Below are 19,158 nucleotides of genomic sequence, written 5' to 3' on the forward strand. Positions count from 1 at the left end.
TAGAGCCATACATTTAGACTTGTTTATTACTGAACATAAATTAATGGATAAGGTCAACCATAGTCTTTACTGTTCTCTGTTACAAGCGGTTTGACAAGGGATTCATCAACTGAAGTTAACTGAGGATTTGCTTCAACTTTGCCTGATGAATCTTCTGTGAGCTGACAAGATGATGCTTCTGATTTGGCTGGTGTGTCTCTAATACAACACGAAGAAAGAGCAGCAGGCAAGCTTGCTGTGTCAGAGGCTTTTACCTCTTCTTCATCTTCACCCTCTTCTTCGTCTTCCTCCTCTTCTTCATCTTCGCCCTCTTCTTCCTCTCCACTTTCATCCTCTTCACTCTCCTCATCGGAGCTGCAATATTCAACAAAATAAAGCACTTCGTAAATCTATCTACACTAAAATTACTGACTACATTATTCTAAAAATAAAGGTAACATTTAAACACATGGTACAACTTACCTGGATGGAGGTAAATCTCTAGGGTGGTTTGGATTGCAATGATCCATGTCCATATCAATGAAAGTCCAATCTGTGGAATAACATGTATTTGTATTTACACTGGTTAAGAAGGTAGCCAATATTTCTACTTACTCTGGTTAAGACTGTAGCCCAAATTTCTACTTACACTGGTTAAGAATGTAGCCAATATTTCTACTTACACTGGTTAAGACTATAGCCAATGTTTCTATTTACACTGATTAAGGCCCTAGCCCATATTTTTATTTACATTGATTAGGACAATATTTCTACATACATTAATTGAGATTATAGCCAATGTTTCTATAGCCCATATTTTTATTTTCACTTTGATTTAAACTACAGCCCATCTTTCTTTTTACAATGGTTAACCAATGATTCTGTTTCCACTACAATTAAGTCTATAGCTTAGCTTTCAATTTAAGCCATGACACACAACATATCTAACCTTTGAGTTTATTCTCCTGGCTCTCATCATACTGCTTGGCTAAAACTTCTTTCTGCACAGCAACCACATCAGCACTTGTTTTACAGCCAGCATAGCTGCTCAACAGTTCTTCATTCACAGAATAGAATGATGAGCCCCATTTGAACTTGGACAGCAAATTTTCAGCCAGATCTGACAAGCCTGGCACAAAAATATTACAGAAAAAAGAAATTTTAGAAATATTAATTTCAAAGACAGTTAGCAAAAACATACCAAAAAAACAACAGCATAATAATAAAAAACCAAGCTTAACATTACAATAAGCAAATATTGGACCCATATTTGCTTACACAGGCTGTTTTTTTTTTAAAGATAAATTAAATCACATTTAGATTGTTTTGTCTGACTGATGCTCTTTAGTAATACAGAATCAATATTTGTTTATTATTATTTGAAAACTGATAATAACCTCAAATAGTTGGCAAAAAGTGTTCATTTCAAATTTCAGTTAGAAAGAGTTCAAACCACAGAAATGAAGAGCTTGAAACTAAGCACAAAAAAAGTAAATGGTTGTGTACAATTTAACAGCTCTTGTCTAACATAACATTAGATTACCTGTAATGTACAGTGTTGCTGCAATAGCCTCTACACATGACAGCTTGCAAGGTCTGCCGTAATTGATGGGATTGGCTGCTACAAGATAAGGAAGTAAACGTGCATGATCTCCCTTCATTTTGGCAAAAGGTGTTTCCTGTAGTTTAGCCCAGCTGCAATCAACCACTGCGATTCCATTTTGTTCAATGATGGACCTAAAGAAGAATTTAAAAAAAAAAAATTTTAACTGTATCATATTGAGATTGCCTTATGAGGTGTACATTACTATACAAAGCAAAAATCTTAAGTGAAAGTAGCAAACCTAATTTTTTTTTAACATAATAGTAATTGGATGTTTCTTTAATAATTTAATAAACAAGTACAACAGGAAAGCTATCTACCTGTCTTCTGGGGCAACACATTTGGATCCAACAGGTGACAGAACTAGTCCATTAAACCTTTGATTCAGACGCAGGGTTTTAACAAAGCCCATACGTGCAAGTTTCCTCCCGGTGCATTTTTTAGGATCACAGTGTTCTAAATCCCACATTGCAAGAGGCAATGGAAATCTAGCAGCTGCTGCACCTTCTAGAAATGAGTCAGTCAAAATACTTTTGTTCATATGATGATCAGAATATAGTGCTCACACAATTGTCATAACTTATTATAAGCAACACAATTTTAATAACAAAGTCTTGAATTCTAAATTATTATTCAATGTGATTGTTTTTTTGTATTTTATACAGTGCCATGCAAGTGGGACAGTGTGGCCTAGAGGTAGACCGTTAACTCGAAAGTCTCGAGTTCGAAACTGGGTTCATGTCAGTGGAACATCTGTGAGTCCACCCAGCTTTGATGGGTACCTAACTCACGTTTGGGAAAGTAAATGCATAATGCTGATCACATTATCCCTTCATTATTCAGGATCAGCATATATTCTTATTTTGCAGACCTACACTTTCTACTATTTCAATTAGCAGCTTGCTAGCAAATCCTTTCTTTAAATATCAAAGACTTAATGGAATGGAAGATTGATCCCATTTTTACAAGTACTCCCAAAAACGAGGGTGTATATAAACAATGAAATCTGAAGTAGGTTATACCAAACCACCTTAGTGAATAGAAAACTGGCTGCCAACTTAGTAATGTGCTTCTAGATATAAAATAAATTAACCTAGAAGTTATGTTCCGATCTGCCTAGAATCTATATCTAGGTAAAGTTTTTAAATGGCACGACTTAAATTTAAAACATAACTTTAAATTTTAAAATGATGTTTATTGTCAGTCACTGAAACAGTAAAACTTCTCAGTTACTCTGTATTACTTGTAGTAGATCTTGTACTCATGTCTGCTCCAAGTTAGTTGAAAACACTAAAAACTAAGGGTTGTTTGGGTCATCGCAGGATATTACTTTACTTTACTTACTTACTATATCGCAGGATATAGGTTCAGAAAATATCCGGTAATGTTTGTTTTGAGTTTCGTAAACATTTGTTACTATGAACCATATTTTATTCTATCAAATAAGTATAAATAAAGTTGAGTGAAGTAATTAATGCTTTAAAGTTACTTTAAGTGACATAAGGAACAGAAATAAAAGCATGCAGAAAATTTGCAATATTAGTAGATCTAATAAGGGACTAGGGTCTATAAATAATAATTAAATAACAACGTCAAGTTTTAGTGTAATATTTTTTTAAACAAAGAGATTAAAACTAGCAGAAAAGAAAAAAAATGATTAGGGCCTAGCCTACTTAATTAATAAAAAAGACTAGAACACTGTATAGTAAAAATTGATTAGCAGTAATAATTAGCAAAAATGTTAAAACTCATTAGTAATAGAAATTTATTAGCAAAATAGTCTTTAACTACAATCCCTCAATGTAAATTTGTAAATGCTAGGCTACTTATTACAATTATCAATTAAAAGATCAAAATTATTCTGGTTGACTACAAAACTACATACAGTACAGTACTTCGGTCTTCAGGTGTATTGGCCTAGTATTAGGCCTATTGGGAAAGGTGTGGCAGACTGTACTGTTAATTTCTATTTCCTTTTACTGTTAATAATAATATAGCCTAAATAATAAATAATCCGGAATAATAACCACCATATTATCATGAAATTACCAGAGTCTTTTTTTTGTAGTTTGTAGTAAGTGTGGTGATGTAGCTAGAGTTTTGAGTTCTAGCCTCTAATCTAGCTATGGTGTGTGCCCTGTGTTGTGTAATGATTTGCACTCGTACTGTGTAGTAAGTAGTAGACTGTAGGCCTAGTTACAATATGTTGTAGAATCTAGATCTATTATAAGTGTTATAACTATAAATAAGACAAGTAGATCTAGATCTAGAATTCTAGATCTAGTCCTAGTATAAAGTCATAGTCATTACTGACATCATGTCACTGACACTTGTCACTTGTGTTAGTTAGTACTGTTAGTGATACTGGTTAGTTATTTTTATTAGTTGTGTAGACTTTGTGATTGTGTAGTGAGTAGTGTAAGACTAAGAGACTAAGAGTGGGTAATCTATCGTTTTGGGTACGTAAAATCGCCCGCGACTTGTAATGTGAAAGACAGGTGACTCCTTAAATTTTAATAATTATTTCACATTTTGAGGAGGATTTATGTTTTGAAAAATTCAAAAATGTTTCCTTGTTTCATTTATGTACCTGTTTTCAAACAATTGAATTAAAACTTTTCAATAATAAATGAAGACTAGCGATGTTTCCAACAGATGCAACCATTCTCATTTACTATAGCAGCCATCTTGTTTAAGTTCTTTCTTTGTTAACTTATAGCGCAAGATTCAGGGGAAGGCAACTCTATTTTACAAATGGCTGCTGTTTATATAGGAAATCCTGCTCGCAAACACTGCTGTTTAAAGTTAATTTCGGTAATCTATCATTTTGGGTACGTAAAATCGCCCGCGGCTATTAATGTACGAAAACGTTACCTCATTGTCAAGGCTTTAATAAAAGTTAATTGTCATATATTTGTGTCAAATATTATAGATACATGAATAATAAACCTAAATCAATGGCTAAATATATCGATATAGGCCAGAAATTAACTTTAAACAGCAGTGTCTGAGAGCAAGATTTGCTATATAAACAGCAGCCATTTGTAAAATAGAGTGGCTTCCCCCTGAATCTGCGCTATAAGCTTATAAAAATAAAACTTAAACAAGATGGCTGCTATAGTAAATGAGCATGGATGCATTTGTTGGAAACATCGCTAGTCTTCATTTATTACAGAAAAGTTTTAATTCAATTGTTTAAAAACGGGTACATAAATGAAACAAGGAAACATTTTTGTATTTTAAAAAACATAAATCCTCCTCAAAATGTGAAATAATTATTAAAACTTAAGGAGTCACCTGTTTTTCACATTACTAGTCGCGGGCGATTTTACGTACCCAAAACGATAGATTACCTTAATTTCTTGCCTATATTGATATATTTAGCTATTGATTTAGGTTTATTATTCATTTATCTATAATATTTGACACAAATATATCAAAATATACATCTATTAAAGCCTTGACAATGAGGTAACTTTTTCGTACATTAGAAGCCGCGGGCGATTTTACGTACCCAAAACGATAGATTACCTAAGAAGAGTGTAAGTGTTAGTTTGAATAGTTAGTTACTCATTACTCAAGTTTTTAGTGTGTTGTACTTTGACTCAAGATTTTTGTTCCTAGTTTATTCTGACCTTCTCGTTCAGTTTCATGACTGAAATCATGTTCTTGAGATGTTTTATTTAGATGTTGAGTTCGTCTGTCGTGTTTATTTTGACCAGTGTGATGTTTGGTTCGTTTCACAACAGAAGCTGTCTGCTGTCGTTTCGTTTTCCCCATTGTAAATGCTTCCGGTTGTTTCTGTACATGCGCGTTGAAGTCCTATTCAACTTCCTTTTTGGGGTCTTGTGTCAGAGAAGACAGGTATTGCTAATTTTAATTTCCAAAATCTTTATTCAATCCTTATAAATTAGAAATTTGTGAACAACAAATGCAATTTTTTAATATTTAAAAACTTAATTAAATGCGTTTTAAGTGTATATTTGTACATTTCAAAGGGGTTGAACTTATTTAAAATATTATGAATTGGTCCAGTCATAGTAAGTGTAATCATACTGTGGACCGATGCTGCAGAGTTTGGTATAAAAACTGCAATGATTTGTGGAAAAACTTTTTTTTTAAACTTTCATTGTCTCATCATTGAAGTGTTAGTCTTCAAGGCCACAGTGGGGAAGATGAATTAAATTATTAAATTAGATTAAAATTATGCCGCTGCATCTCGAATCTGACAAAATTCGTAATGTGGCCACAATTCTCATGTTCTGTGTTGTGGTCCAGTTTTTCCAAACAATTAGTTAGGCCTATTTTATTACTTTATTAGATTCTAGATCTAGCTTCAAAGCCTACCCTAGTTATTAGTACTTAGCATAGAGTAGATCTAGAATGCGCAGATGATTTTAGGAATGATTAGATACCGGTGTCTGATAATACTAGACTTGGGTGTAGTAAAGACTGTAAAGTAGGTACTAGGATAAATTTTTAAAATTGGTTTTTTAGGGAAACAACTACTACAGTTAAAAGGAGCAGAAAATTACAATAACAGAACAGTTTTCCTTTTTGATGTAGCTCAAACGGTTAAATAGTTATGATTTTTTTTCGTATTAAAAAATGTGATTTTTTTAACAGGATTTTTTCAATTTCTGTGATAGAGTTTTTTTAAGCGTTTACTAAAATTGTCCTAGCTTGTAAACCATATGGTCAAATTTGTTATAACTTTGCAATATCTTTATTTATTATATATGGAAGCATAATAAACAATAAAATTAGAAATTTATGGGCAGAGTAAAACAAAAACAGAAGTAGAACAGGGTACCCCCCCTAATTTTTCATATACAGTGCATTCATACAATCTCAGTTAAAATTTTAACTATTCAGAAAATTAAGCTCAAACTTGCTGAGAATGATGAGCTATGGATGTTTCAGTTATTACAATCAAATTAATATTCATAACTGAAAAGATTTTTGTTTTAACTGCTACAAAGCTGATAAATTATACAATTTCGCAAAACCGAAGTCTTGTTGATGTGACATGCAACATAATGGCAAATTTGAGTTATTAAGCACTTAAGTCTCAAAATTTGTCTAGCTCAAGATAACTCTATTCTTAAACAGAAGTAATCAAAATATGTGTTTAAATCTATCTGTTTAACAAAAAATAAGGGGTGGAACAGGGTACACCCCCTATTTTTAAATACTAAATTTGTTCATACAATATCAGCTTATGTCCAAACTATTTGAATCTAAAGCTAAAAACTAACCAGAGTGAAGCTCTGAAATAAGTGTGTTTGATGGTTCTATCTAAATAGTTGACAAATAGGTAAAATATGGTAAAAAGGTAAAACGCTGAGTCATCGACGCACCTGACATCATTGAAAAACTGAACTAATATAGGCTATGTAAAAAAATGATGGCAAATTAGATCTATTAGAAATGTAAGGTCTTTTATTTGTATAAATGTAATTAACTTGTAAGTCTACTTATAAATATAGTTTAATTAAAAAAGATGTGATCTGTCTATTCATTAGTATTTTACATTTCAGAAGAAGTTCAACATTGGACTGGTTGGTTTTAAAAAGATATAGAACTAGTTCATATCACTAAACTTTCAATGTACTGCTTCAAAATTTATTTAAGTTATTTAAAAAAATATTACTTAATTTATTTAAATAAAAGATGAACACATTTATTGTAATAGTTTTAATTCCTCTTTACAGTGTTCCCTCATTAGGCCATATAACTGCTCATCATATCGTAGAGATGTGCTGGTTTTTTTAAGTGTAGGTTCTATCTGGAAAAGTAAACAGTACATTATTTGCTTTCACTTTCACATCAAAATAAATAAAATGGTTTTTCTGAAGACACTAAATATTGAATGTTTATTGCTAACACCGCACCAGACCTTCCCCTCCCCCCGCCCCTCTACTCCACTACCTTCAATATCAAAACATCGTTCGCCACTATTGCCGGCGGCAAAACATCGTTCGCCACTATCGCCAGCGGCAAAACATCGTTTGCAACTATCGCCGGCGGCAAAACATCGTTTGCAACTATCGCCGGCGGCAAAACATCGTTCGCCACTATTGCCGGCGGCAAAACATCGTTCGCCACTATCGCCGGCGGAAAAACATCGTTCGCCACTATCGCCGGCGGCAAAACATCGTTCGCCACTATTGCCGGCGGAAAAACATGGTTCGCCACTATCGCCGGCGTCAAAACATGGTTCGCTACTATCGCCGGCGGCAAAACATCGTTTGCCACTATCGCCGGCGGCAAAACATCGTTTGCCACTATCGCCGGCGGCAAAACATCGTTCGCCACTATTTCCGGCGGCAAAACATCGTTCGCCACTATCGCCGGCGGAAAAACATCGTTCGCCACTATCGCCGGCGTCAAAACATCGCTCGCCGCTATTTTTTTCTATTACCTCCCTTGCCACTTTCGCTTTCGCATTGTAAACAAACGTATTTTCTATAGAGGTAACAAAACTGCGCAGCATATAACTTTTGTGCGCTATGTCCAAACAACTTGATTTTTTGAAACAATAGAGAAAAGTGGTGTAGAATTCAAATAATGCAATTAATTTTCCCCTTTTTATAAAAATAAACAGTAGGGAGTAAATTAAACTTACCTTATTTTCACTGAAATACTCCATCTTGAATAATCCATGAACAAAATTAAAAAAACAACAAAAACGCAAAATGTCCATTTTTTTACGAAAAATCGATAATCGCACGAAAATTTATCGGGCGATAACACCGAGCGATAAAAATTACGAAACTATAGCACTCGCGTCGCCGCAAATTCTCGGCGTCTGGGTAACGGGGACGAAAAACTCGCCGCGCGGGTTAAAACGAGATGTAATCCTAGTACCTACTGTAAAGTATTGTAATCTCGACTGATTTTATGGTTAGGGACAGGGGTTAGCATTGACGTTAGTCAGCCATGTGTGTATTATTTGGTTAACTGCCAGTAACATAACACCCCTTTTTTAAAGAAGATTCTATCAGACACTGCTGTAAAAATTCTCCCCAATAGGCTGTCTAATAATAATATTAATAATACAGTGTCATGAAAAGATCCTGAATTTCTTATATCAGTGTCAGATTGGATAATAGATGTAGAGGTCTAAATCTAGATACTTCTTTAAGAAGAGGGTGTTAAGCTAGTGGTAGTTAACTAAGTACTACATATTGGCTAGCATAAGTCAACTGTTAACTTGCGAGGGTGATTTTGTGATCTAAGTAATACTAATAGATCTAGGTGTCTAGATGTATATTAATTAGTGGATAGAAATATTGTTTTTGTGATTGATACTTGAATGTGTCCAGCTGCCAATGCTTTCTCACGGCTTGATTCAGTTACTCATCAGTCATTTCATGTTCTCTAGTGCAGGTACTTTAATTTATGTAAGAAATGTGTTATATACCCAAGAAACTTATAACCTGGTGCTTAAATATACTTAGGCTCTTAATTTAGATTGCAAAAGTTCCCCTTTTCTGTGATAATCTTATTCACATCTTTCTTTAATTTAGAATGAAGACCATTAACACAACCCAGACTGTAAAGGTGAAGGACAAGAGAGGTAGGAATTATTTGTATAAATTGAAATTTTAAATTGATAAATTTTTGGATTTGCCTGGCTGTTTATTTCTAATAGGTTTTTATGGTTCTCAATCGCTGAGGAGAGGATAACTGTAACGTGTTTGTATAGGTATCACTTTAGTAGTCTTAATAATTTTCTTAAATTTTATTTCAACAGTGACTGTATCAGTCAAGTCACGTAAAGTGACAGTTAAAGGTCCACGTGGTACGTTGGTTCGTAGTTTCCAGCATCTCCCTGTTGATATTTCTATGACATCTCCTAATGAACTAAAGGTAAAATAAAAATGTAGATTTTTAGATTTTGCATTTTATCAATTACCATCTAAACTTGTTCGCTAATTGATGCATCTTCCTCTGGGTAATACTTAGCACTTTGTTTTATTCTAAGGTTGAAAAATGGTTTGGTAAGCATAAGGAAATCGCTGCAGTCACCACTGTATGTGCTCACGTGAAAAACATGATGAAAGGTGTTACTGTGGTAAGCTTTTCTTTACAGAATTTAAGTATAACTACTTTACCAAAACGGTGCTGTGCATCCAGTTTTGTAGATCAGGTCAGAGCAGGAAATGTTTTATCTACATTTTTCTTGTTCTGTCACTAGCCATTGATTTTTATTAAAAATTTCTTGGTATAGCCAGTTATAGTGTAATTAAGATTAAGTTGAATTGGGCTTTGATTATTATTTAACTAGTGTAGATATTTTAGTAAAAGTTGTTCAGGAAAGGTTGAGTTTATTTAAAATAGCATTTTCAAGGAACACATTTGTTGAAATAATCAGAAAAGTAAAGGGGTTTGTTTTGGATTGATATTTTAAATTATTTAACTGTTTAGACTATTTTACTGTGTATTGGTTTTTATTAAATAATTTTTCGGTGTCAGCATTAAACTGCTGGCTTGGGGGAAGTATGTCAAATATTTTATTAGCTTTTTTTTTCTTTTTAAGGGTTTTCTTTACAAGATGAGAGCTGTATATGCTCACTTCCCCATTAACGTAGCAGTCTCTAACAACAACACCAGTGTTGAGATCAGAAATTTCTTGGGTGAGAAGTTCACTCGTCATGTTGATATGTTGAAAGGTGTAACATTCAAAGCATCTGGTAACAAGGACGAGTTTATTCTTGAGGGGAATGATGTTGAGTTGGTCTCCAGATCAGGTAATATAACTGCTATATTTAAATTAATTTTTAGTTGGTTGCTTTGTTCCTTCAGTTTAATCTATGATATTCACAATTTCTGTGCTAAATGCATGTCTTTTTTTTTTTTTTTAGCTGCTTTGATCCAACAGTGTACTTCTGTCAAGAACAAGGACATTCGTAAATTTTTGGATGGTATCTATGTGTCAGAGAGGACAACTGTTGTTCAGGAATAATTGAGTCAATAAATTATGACAGTTTTGACCGTTTTTATTGTTGAATTTATTATTAACCTGGCTAATCTTTTAAAAATTGCTTGGAGTTAGCTTGGTATGGAAAGTAAGTTTGGTGGAAATGGAAGATTCACACAGAAATTAAAGTGAGGGGTGCTTTCTCACTGTGTCTGGCTAATTCACTTGTCAATTAAACTCCTTTCAGGTTCTGTCATGGGGATGCAGTAAGTGCAAAACAAACTCCAATTTAAAATTGTTTATTGCAAAAAAAAATATATATATACACAGGCATTTGCTATCCCTCTAGCAATGAGTATGTGAACATTCAAAAACAACCTACATATCAAGGGCTACACCTGTGTACAAATTATTAACACAGCAGTTTAATTGACCTTTACAATACAGGGTCCGTAGCGGACCTTGAATCCTTGAAAAACCCTTAAATTCCAAAAAACATCTCAAGGCCTTGAAAAACCCTTGAATTTCCCCAAAAATGAGCAAAACCCCTTGGATTTTATAGGTAAACCTTGAAAACCGTGCGTAAATCGAATTTAAAAAAAAAATTCAATTCTGATAGATCTAAATTTTTTCTGGCTTTTTTTTTTTTTGCCGTGGGTCTGCGTTAACTTCGGAGTCTACTATTTCCAACCCTCTCCTTCACTGAGCCTGCGCTATGACCTCAACCTGACCAGTTTTGCATAGGCTTTTCCTAACCTAGATTCTAGATCGTGACGTAAACGATAGCCGAGGGCTAAATTTAGCATCGTTTTTCGGATATCTCCGTTTACGACCGAGTTACTAGATTCTAGATTCATTGTTTTCTGTTAGGGCCTACCTACTTGTACGGTTTTGTCCGTAATTTTTCGATTTTGACACCCCTGTTGCGGAATTAGGCCGCAAATGTTACGCAAAAGCCTACAGTAAACATCAAAATCGATTTAGTGTCGACCTTTTTTTTTCTTGTGTTAAATTTCCGTGTTATCCGGTTCTATGGTTTCAAACATATTCAATCATAACAATCGACGCCCCCCGCCCCGCGAGTGGTCTGTTGTCTCCTGATCGGTGATGTCCGTAAAGAAAAAAATTGGAATGTGGCCTAAATCATTAAAATTCTGGTCGCGCATGGAAATTATCTTGATTATAATTAAACCTACATCTAGAACTAATATTTTTTCTTCAAGAAAATAAGCCTTAGGTTTAAATAAAAAAAGAATAGCCTGAACTATGCGAGCGTAGGTTTCTATTTATTTAAATTAAAATGTTCTCGGTGTGGGTTAAACACAAAAGGGCGAAACGTAGCTGCGGAATTACGGGTAAATAGCGAGACATAATTTATCGAATTATTGTGTTCTGTTATTTTAGATGTGCGAGAAGACACGTTTTTACGAACCTAGATCAATCACGGTTCTTTGTGTACCCCACGATAGCAGATGTTTCGGTCACTGCGACCTTAGAAGGTCTTCTAGGTCTATCTCAAGTTCTCAACTTACAGTGACCTTGCAGTATATTAATAATTAATATAGTCGTGGATCTAGATCTAGATTTTTAACTATTAACCAACAAGATTTCCTAATACCAATAGGTATATTTATCACGTTCGTTAAAAAAACCAATAGCAAATGACGTAATCGTCAATCTCACGTGGGCTATGGACCAAATACACATTGACCGTATCAGATGGGTGAGGCTGTAGACGGAACTTTTTGATGTCATTCTTGACGTGGCTGTCTGGTTATTTATGACGATAGAGGTTGGGGTAAAATTCGCATTAATTACGTGACGTCATCAATGGACTACCGCTAGGCTGCGTAATTAAAAAAAAACTAAATCCTAACATTACCAGCTCATTAGCATCGCCGATTGTCTTCTATAAAAAAGGAAAGATTTTGCGCCGACGTAAAAAAAAAATTGTGTATTTATCAAAAGAAAAGAAAAATAATTTGAAGGACTATGACTGTGCTGTTTTCACTCAACTTTACGGACACTTTTTACCGCATCTCACTTCAAGGTCGCGCTGACCGTAAGACCTACGACACGAGACCACGCGCGAGCACAGTAGTGTCTCACGGTCAAGGCAGTTCTACAAACGATGTTTATCTAATTTTAACGTGGTTATCTTTAATATTGGGCTTACTGCTAGATTAAAGCGAAAACAAAAACTAGATCTGCATCGTTTTAGGTCATTGAACAAAATATGTAGGTCTGCTATAATTTAGTTACACCATCTAGCAGGGTCTAGATCTAATTGATTTTTACTGTGATAAAACGTCCTTGAAATGTTTAAGAAGCCTCGAATTACCGTGTTTGAGAAAATTGCCGCTGTCACTGCCCCCTCCCATCCGCTTGTAAAAAAAAATCCGCTTTTCACTTTATCGGGCGGCTACATCTCTGACATGAGTATTACTAGCGTAGTTACTTGTTTTAAAAAAAAAAAACTTAATTCTGTTATTCCGCGATATGAACCAACTTAAAACTTCCACGATATTTCTTTACGTCATCATGTATATCATAGGTGGGGACATTGGGGTCGTCCATAAATGACGTCACACTCGTAGGGGGAGGGGGGATCCGTAATCGTGTGACGGTGTGTGATGGGGGGGGGGGGTCAGATCGTGTGACATCACACTTTTGCATTATTAAAAAGCAATGTCAGAAAACGAATTTTAGCATTTTAGAAAACTGTTTTAATAAATTGTAAAAGGAATTGATTAAAATACTCTAATTTTGACAGAGTTCAGACAAGATTTTGGGAAAAAAATCCTATTTTAAGAAAAATTGAACTGCAATCAAGGGGGTGGGGGTGTGGGAGGGGTTATAGGCTGAGGTGTGACGTCATTTTAGAGGGCGGGGCCTGGCTTTTTGTGATGTGTGACTGAGGGGGGGGGGGAGGTAATAATCTTTTAAAAAGCGTGAGATCATTTGTGACATTAAGCAGGATAATTTCTACAAGCATAGCTAGGTTGTTTTTTTTTTGTTTCTATATATGTGCAGAGTCCTTTTTAAAGGACTATCAGACAGACGAACCAATGCTTCCTTTTATGTATAATGACCTGATTCTGATTAGCACTTGACATTGACAAGTCATTCAATCGAAGTTGGGTTTGTTGCTGACTCTCTAATAAAGTCTCTAGAAAAAATAAAAAAAGCAAATGAGCTTCAAATTCTCAATTTCAAATCTGATTGTAAGACAACTTTGATCGGATTTTCATCAATTTTTTTTTTTGAAATCTCCATTACTTTAGTCATTAGTGAGAGACTTAGCCTAATGCAAATGTTTAAAAAAAATAGAGCCAGTTCACCAAAAAAATGAAGGGAATTCTTCACATCCTAGTCAACAAATGGAAACTGAATCAGCTGAGTGTGACCAAGTTCTGTTTCAATTTTCAACATTCATAGATACATGTACTCTAAATGGTTGTCTATCTAAATCTAATTGAGAACATGATAGGCTGGACATTTTTTTCATAGAACAGCTTGGTAGCAAAATTTCTTATGTGAACATTTGGAAAATTGTTAGAGATCTATTGCTTCTGTCACATGGTCAAGCCAGTGTTGAAAGAGGTTTTTCTGAAACTAGAAGTTGGAGGAGTGTCATTTGACACCAAAGATACTGATTGCAAATGGGATTATGCTGGACTCTCAGACAATCTCCTGACTTAGATAATTTTGTAATAACACCAACATTATTTCAAAAATTGTATGTGCAAAAAACATACATCACCCTCATTGTAATGCCCGTTAGTGGTAGTTTATACCTTGAAATTCCCCCCAAAATCACCTTGAAAACCTTGAAAAAGCCTTGAATTTTCTTTTGGGATTTGGCTATGGACCCTGCAATAATCACCGTGCAAATGCAATTAACTGAATCTCATTCCACATACACAACTCAATTATCTGCATTAAGATAAAGAGAATTTCATTTAAAACATGATTGATTTGCTGTAATAAAATCTGAGACCTACAATTTATCACTAACCATAACTGCAGAATTTTATGTTTTAAAATATGCTACATCACAATCGGTTGAGTTTAAGTGTTTCATAGTTTGTACTTCTATACAGTTCAATAGAGAATTTTTTAATACTACTTATTTTTAAACAGTTCAGCCTCTTACATTTTTTACCAATTATATGCAACATGAATTATTTCTCACAAGTGAGTTTGACTCACAAAATTGGGGCAGATTTGGTAAACACATATAATCTGCAGTAAACATGCAGTAGCTCAGACAAGTTTTTTTTCAAAGAGGATTCCATACAGAATACAGTGCCTTGATGGTTACATTCAGAATTTTATGGTGCTTGTCATCTTTATGTATGGCGAACATATCAGCGCAATTTTATGTCCCTTGAAATTTATAAAAGAAAAATAGTTATTAACTTACCAGCTGTATGATGGTCAAAACAATTTATTTTTTAAGAAACCCAGCTTGTATATTAAACTAACTAATAAATTATGAAAATTACCTTTTTGAGATCTTAAAAATGGTTCATGGAATATTTGGTGAAGTCGCTTAGCCTGAAAGCAATACATATTAATATAAATATCACATTTGATTTTCTTATACTGATAATAGTTTATTGTAATTTAATTTTGATTGGCCAAAAGTTACCTTTTGTGGACCAAATCCTGGACACAAGGATAAATCTTCCTGACCAGCTTCCATAACATTCGCTAGGCTCTGGAATATTAATTAATAGTAAAGTTGAGCATCAGTGAATAAAACAATCAAATTATTTCTTGATCTTTGATTTTTAAATGTAATTTTATTATATTTTATATACTTCAAATTTACAGTGAGTTAGTTCCATCCATTTAAAATGTTTGGTCCAGAGTATTGAAACTATATGCCTATCTAACCAGCATAATAATGAGCACCTATTTCATTATCAGCAGACTAAGGGGTGTTAAAGGCCTTTAAAAATCTGTAGGCCTACCCTTGTAATAAAAATTCACCATGAATATGTTTCTGTTGAGGAAATATCACATCAACGGGTCTGCCATAAGTGATTTTGTCATATTTTTTGACGATTTTAGCCATCATTGCCATTTGAGTTTGAGGTCAGACACTGTTGAATTTTTAACTTTTTCTAAAAGAAATGTTAAAATTATTTGTATATTCTGCATTGCAAATCCATTCTTTTTATTGGTTTTGTGAAAAAAAAATTAATGCCAAAATGTAACACTGCACATTTTATAAACCCGCTCCTCCATAACCTCTTTGTCCCAAGGTGCATGACTTTATTTTGATTTAACACCTAAAGAAATCTGTCAGTATTCTGTGAAATGAACTAGAAAAACCCTACTAATAATATATATTCAATGGTTTGCTATACTACTTACCCCAAACTGGGATATGAGAGTTTGGCAGTCTGTTTTATTCACAGATTTGACTTGGGTTAAACAGTCTGTAAACTAAAAAATATAATCATCCTCTTACTCTAATGTACACACAACTATAAATGTTAAGTACTTCTATTAAAATAGCTGTGGTTGCTAGGTGAGAAGTGATTAAATGCTGTGCTTTACCTTGGCCATAAAATTCTCTTCTGTTTTTTCCATTAATGCTTCAGGGGGTTTATTTTCAAAAATTTTATATGTTTCAAGGTAACGTCCAGCTTCTTCTGGGCTGAATGAGAAGAAAATATACTAAACACAATTTTTGTTTATATCTATGCCATAAGCTATATTGATATGTAACATTTTTTTAAGCAACATCTTTAGCTTTTTGTAACAAGTATTAACAGTTAACAGGTAAAAAAAATATAGGCCATAATTTTGAAGTATTTACCTAAATGCTAAAATTAATGTACACTCAGCAAGGATGCAAATCTTTGCTAGGTCTTTCAACAAATGATGACAGTCTTTCTTGATTTAAAAATAAAGATTGTTAGTTCTGAATCATTAGCTTTCTTTTCAAACATAAGATATACTGACAATTATTTTGAATATGATGGATTGTTTAAATTATTAAAATATAAAACAAAACAGAAATTGTGAGTCAGGAAAATATCCTCTAAATTTACTAATGTAAAGTAAATGCAGTTGTTTAACAAATATTAAATGTAATATAAAATAACAAAATTTATGCGGCTAAGTAACTAACTCACCACATCTACTTGGACCAACAAAACACGCAACTCATAGCTTTTTCCCAACTGTTTTAGTCTTTCATGAATATAATTTGGGTGTAGCTGGTGATAACGCAAACTGAAATAAATAAGCAGTGTAATGTAATGGGGTAGAAAAATGTAATCAATACTATGCATTAAAGTGAGATTAAGAACAAAGAAATTAATCAGTTACCTTAAAAATAATGCACAGTTGGACTGCCCCATTACATAATCGGCTACTATATTGCCATATTCCCAAGGAATGTTTCGAACAGATTTGAGGATTGGATTTCCTCGCTAATTAGAAATACAAATTATAATTAGGCTTTAGGAATAGGAATTATTAATGTTTAGTATTACATAATATTATCTTTTTGTATACTTTTCATCGGTAATCTGTGTAACAATCAATTCTTTATTTTTCATTGTTTAGTCATGATTAAACTTATGTGGTTGATATTCTTCACAAATGGGCATGGCTGAGCGGTAGAGCCCTAGACAGCTAGCCCTGAAATAAAATCTAGAGTTCTGATCCCGGGTTCGATTCTGTAGGTCATCCCCAAGTCTACCCAACTCTGATGGACACATGACTAACGTTAGGGAAACAAAGGCGACTGGGCATAGTGCTGACAACACTAACCCACTGTGAATGCCGAGGTCCCTGAAACAAATGAACTCTACCTTATCTGTCTTGGGCACGAGCAAGAAAAGATGATGACTTTTCACTAAAGTAGGAACTATTTTCCAGAGTTTAAAATCTTATATGCATTATTTTTAACCAAATTTCTGATTAGAATTATTTGGTCAGCTATTAAGTGCTCTACCACTTGACCATGTTGTCTATAAGTTGCTTGTGTAAAAGATTTACCTGTCTTGGATTGACTATTAATGAATTGGAGGATCCAATTTTGGTCCCAGCTGGATTACTGGAAGAAAAATGAGAGAAAGTTTAAGTACAGTGCATGCATAAAAAGTGAATTGCTGCAAATATGTTACTAAAATTAGCATTTCAATACTCACATTTTGGAAATGTCATTGCCTGGTAAAACGTCTGAATCTTTGCTAGTGGAAATGTGTTCATCGGCCATTGTTCTAAATAGGATAAATTTTTTTATCTTTTAAATGAGCATCAGACAAAGTAGATCTAGGTCTGTTAGCTTGAAACAAGGGGGGGGGGGGGGGGAGGGGGGGGAGCAAGAGAAGTGAAGACATTGACAATATCAAATAGAACTAGTTCATTTTATGACCTATGCTGTAGGCCTGCTGAACTCACAGTGATCCCACAGACTGTGGTGGGATTTTTCACCCACGGGATAGAAAATGTATTGTAAGCAAGCAGTCATACAAGTGATGAATTTTTTTAAAAATATAAAAAATTATTTTAAAAAAATAAAAAATTTACACGATTTTTTAATATGAAAAAAAAAATTGTCATAAGGCACTGAACTCAGGTTGTGCTAACTTGGGTTTGAACTTGGAGCTCCAGGGCTATGAACTTAACTACCACACTCTTGGCTCTACCACACCAGATGATGATGTGCTAGCAAACGAAATATTAAGTTTTTTAATCAGAAGATGGCAAATTCCAAAATTTTAGGATGCATCCTACTGAATTCAAATAATACTCTGAGCGCTCGGCGATCCACTTAGTCACATCATAATCATTTTTACTATTATTTATTTTAAATAGATCTTTCTATAAATCTATAATTTAAGTTAGTATAAGTCAATAAGTAATTGAAGGAACCTATTCAATACTATTTATTAGCCTACTATAACTAATTTAATTATAAATAATATTAGGATTAGGCCTAATGAAATTTAGGACCTAGATCTAGATCTAGATCTAGTATTTAGTAAATTTTAAAAAAGTAGGGACTACTTCTTAGTACTTGAGTAACTTTACTTATTACTGACATGTATTGTACATTAATGTACAAATAATAGTAAATCAATAGTAGTAGAAGTTCAGTAGTACTGTGAGTCAGGAGAGTGATGAGTGAACTGTTCACGTTCAGTTCAGTGATCAGTGGTAGGGTAGACTTACAGAGTGGTAGACTAGCTTCCTAGAATGTTAAATATTAAATGTTATCTATCTACTGGGTATCTACTGAATACTATCAGACTAGATCTAACTAAAGACTCGTACAACAGACTGGTGGGAATGGGACAATGAATTTTGACTGTATGGATGTATAATAGTATAATGTTTGTTAGATTGTTATTGTTACTGACTGTTAGTAAGATAGATTAAATTAGCTTCTCGGTGTTGACTCCTTGACATGCCAGAACAATTCGTTTAAAAGTGGTCAAAGGTTACTTTTTTAACACATTGGAGTACTGATTGTTTTCTTGTTATTTTTAGTAAAAAAAATTACAAGCTTTTTTTTTATTTTACTTGATTACTCGTTCTAGATCTAGTGTCTTCACTTTGTGCGTGCTTTGTACTTGCTTTGTCGTGAGTTGAAACTTGCGACTGAACATTCGCTCCCTTC

The 19,158-nt window shown here is 33.8% G+C and overlaps 3 protein-coding genes across 3 annotated transcripts; 1 reads left to right on the forward strand and 2 right to left on the reverse strand.

Annotated features, from left to right (window-relative positions):
- Positions 1-7: 7 nt before the first annotated feature.
- Positions 8-5,393, reverse strand: LOC131941725 (18S rRNA aminocarboxypropyltransferase). The gene is made up of 6 exons (XM_059301189.1): positions 5,218-5,393; positions 1,903-2,089; positions 1,523-1,716; positions 929-1,108; positions 463-532; positions 8-354 (listed from the first exon to the last, which is right to left on the reverse strand). The coding sequence occupies exons 1-6, from the start codon at positions 5,360-5,362 to the stop codon at positions 54-56; spliced, it is 1,077 nt and encodes a 358-aa protein (XP_059157172.1). The 5' UTR covers positions 5,363-5,393; the 3' UTR covers positions 8-53.
- LOC131941727 (large ribosomal subunit protein uL6) lies at positions 5,336-10,581 on the forward strand. The gene is made up of 6 exons (XM_059301190.1): positions 5,336-5,446; positions 9,115-9,164; positions 9,342-9,457; positions 9,573-9,662; positions 10,128-10,338; positions 10,453-10,581. Exons 2-6 carry the CDS (start codon positions 9,116-9,118, stop codon positions 10,551-10,553), a joined length of 567 nt encoding a protein of 188 aa, XP_059157173.1. The 5' UTR covers positions 5,336-5,446; position 9,115; the 3' UTR covers positions 10,554-10,581.
- Positions 10,582-12,618: 2,037 nt separating this feature from the next.
- LOC131941728 (DNA excision repair protein ERCC-1) lies at positions 12,619-19,116 on the reverse strand. The gene is made up of 11 exons (XM_059301191.1): positions 19,062-19,116; positions 17,684-17,755; positions 17,532-17,589; positions 16,857-16,960; positions 16,661-16,760; positions 16,342-16,418; positions 16,080-16,179; positions 15,894-15,965; positions 15,163-15,231; positions 15,017-15,068; positions 12,619-14,897 (listed from the first exon to the last, which is right to left on the reverse strand). Exons 2-11 carry the CDS (start codon positions 17,749-17,751, stop codon positions 14,890-14,892), a joined length of 708 nt encoding a protein of 235 aa, XP_059157174.1. The 5' UTR covers positions 17,752-17,755; positions 19,062-19,116; the 3' UTR covers positions 12,619-14,889.
- Between the last annotated feature and the right edge of the window lie 42 nt (positions 19,117-19,158).

Source organism: Physella acuta, unplaced genomic scaffold, assembly GCF_028476545.2.
Source record: "Physella acuta isolate Inbredline_101_S28 unplaced genomic scaffold, ASM2847654v3 ptg000370l, whole genome shotgun sequence".
Taxonomy (NCBI): Eukaryota; Metazoa; Mollusca; class Gastropoda; family Physidae; genus Physella; species Physella acuta.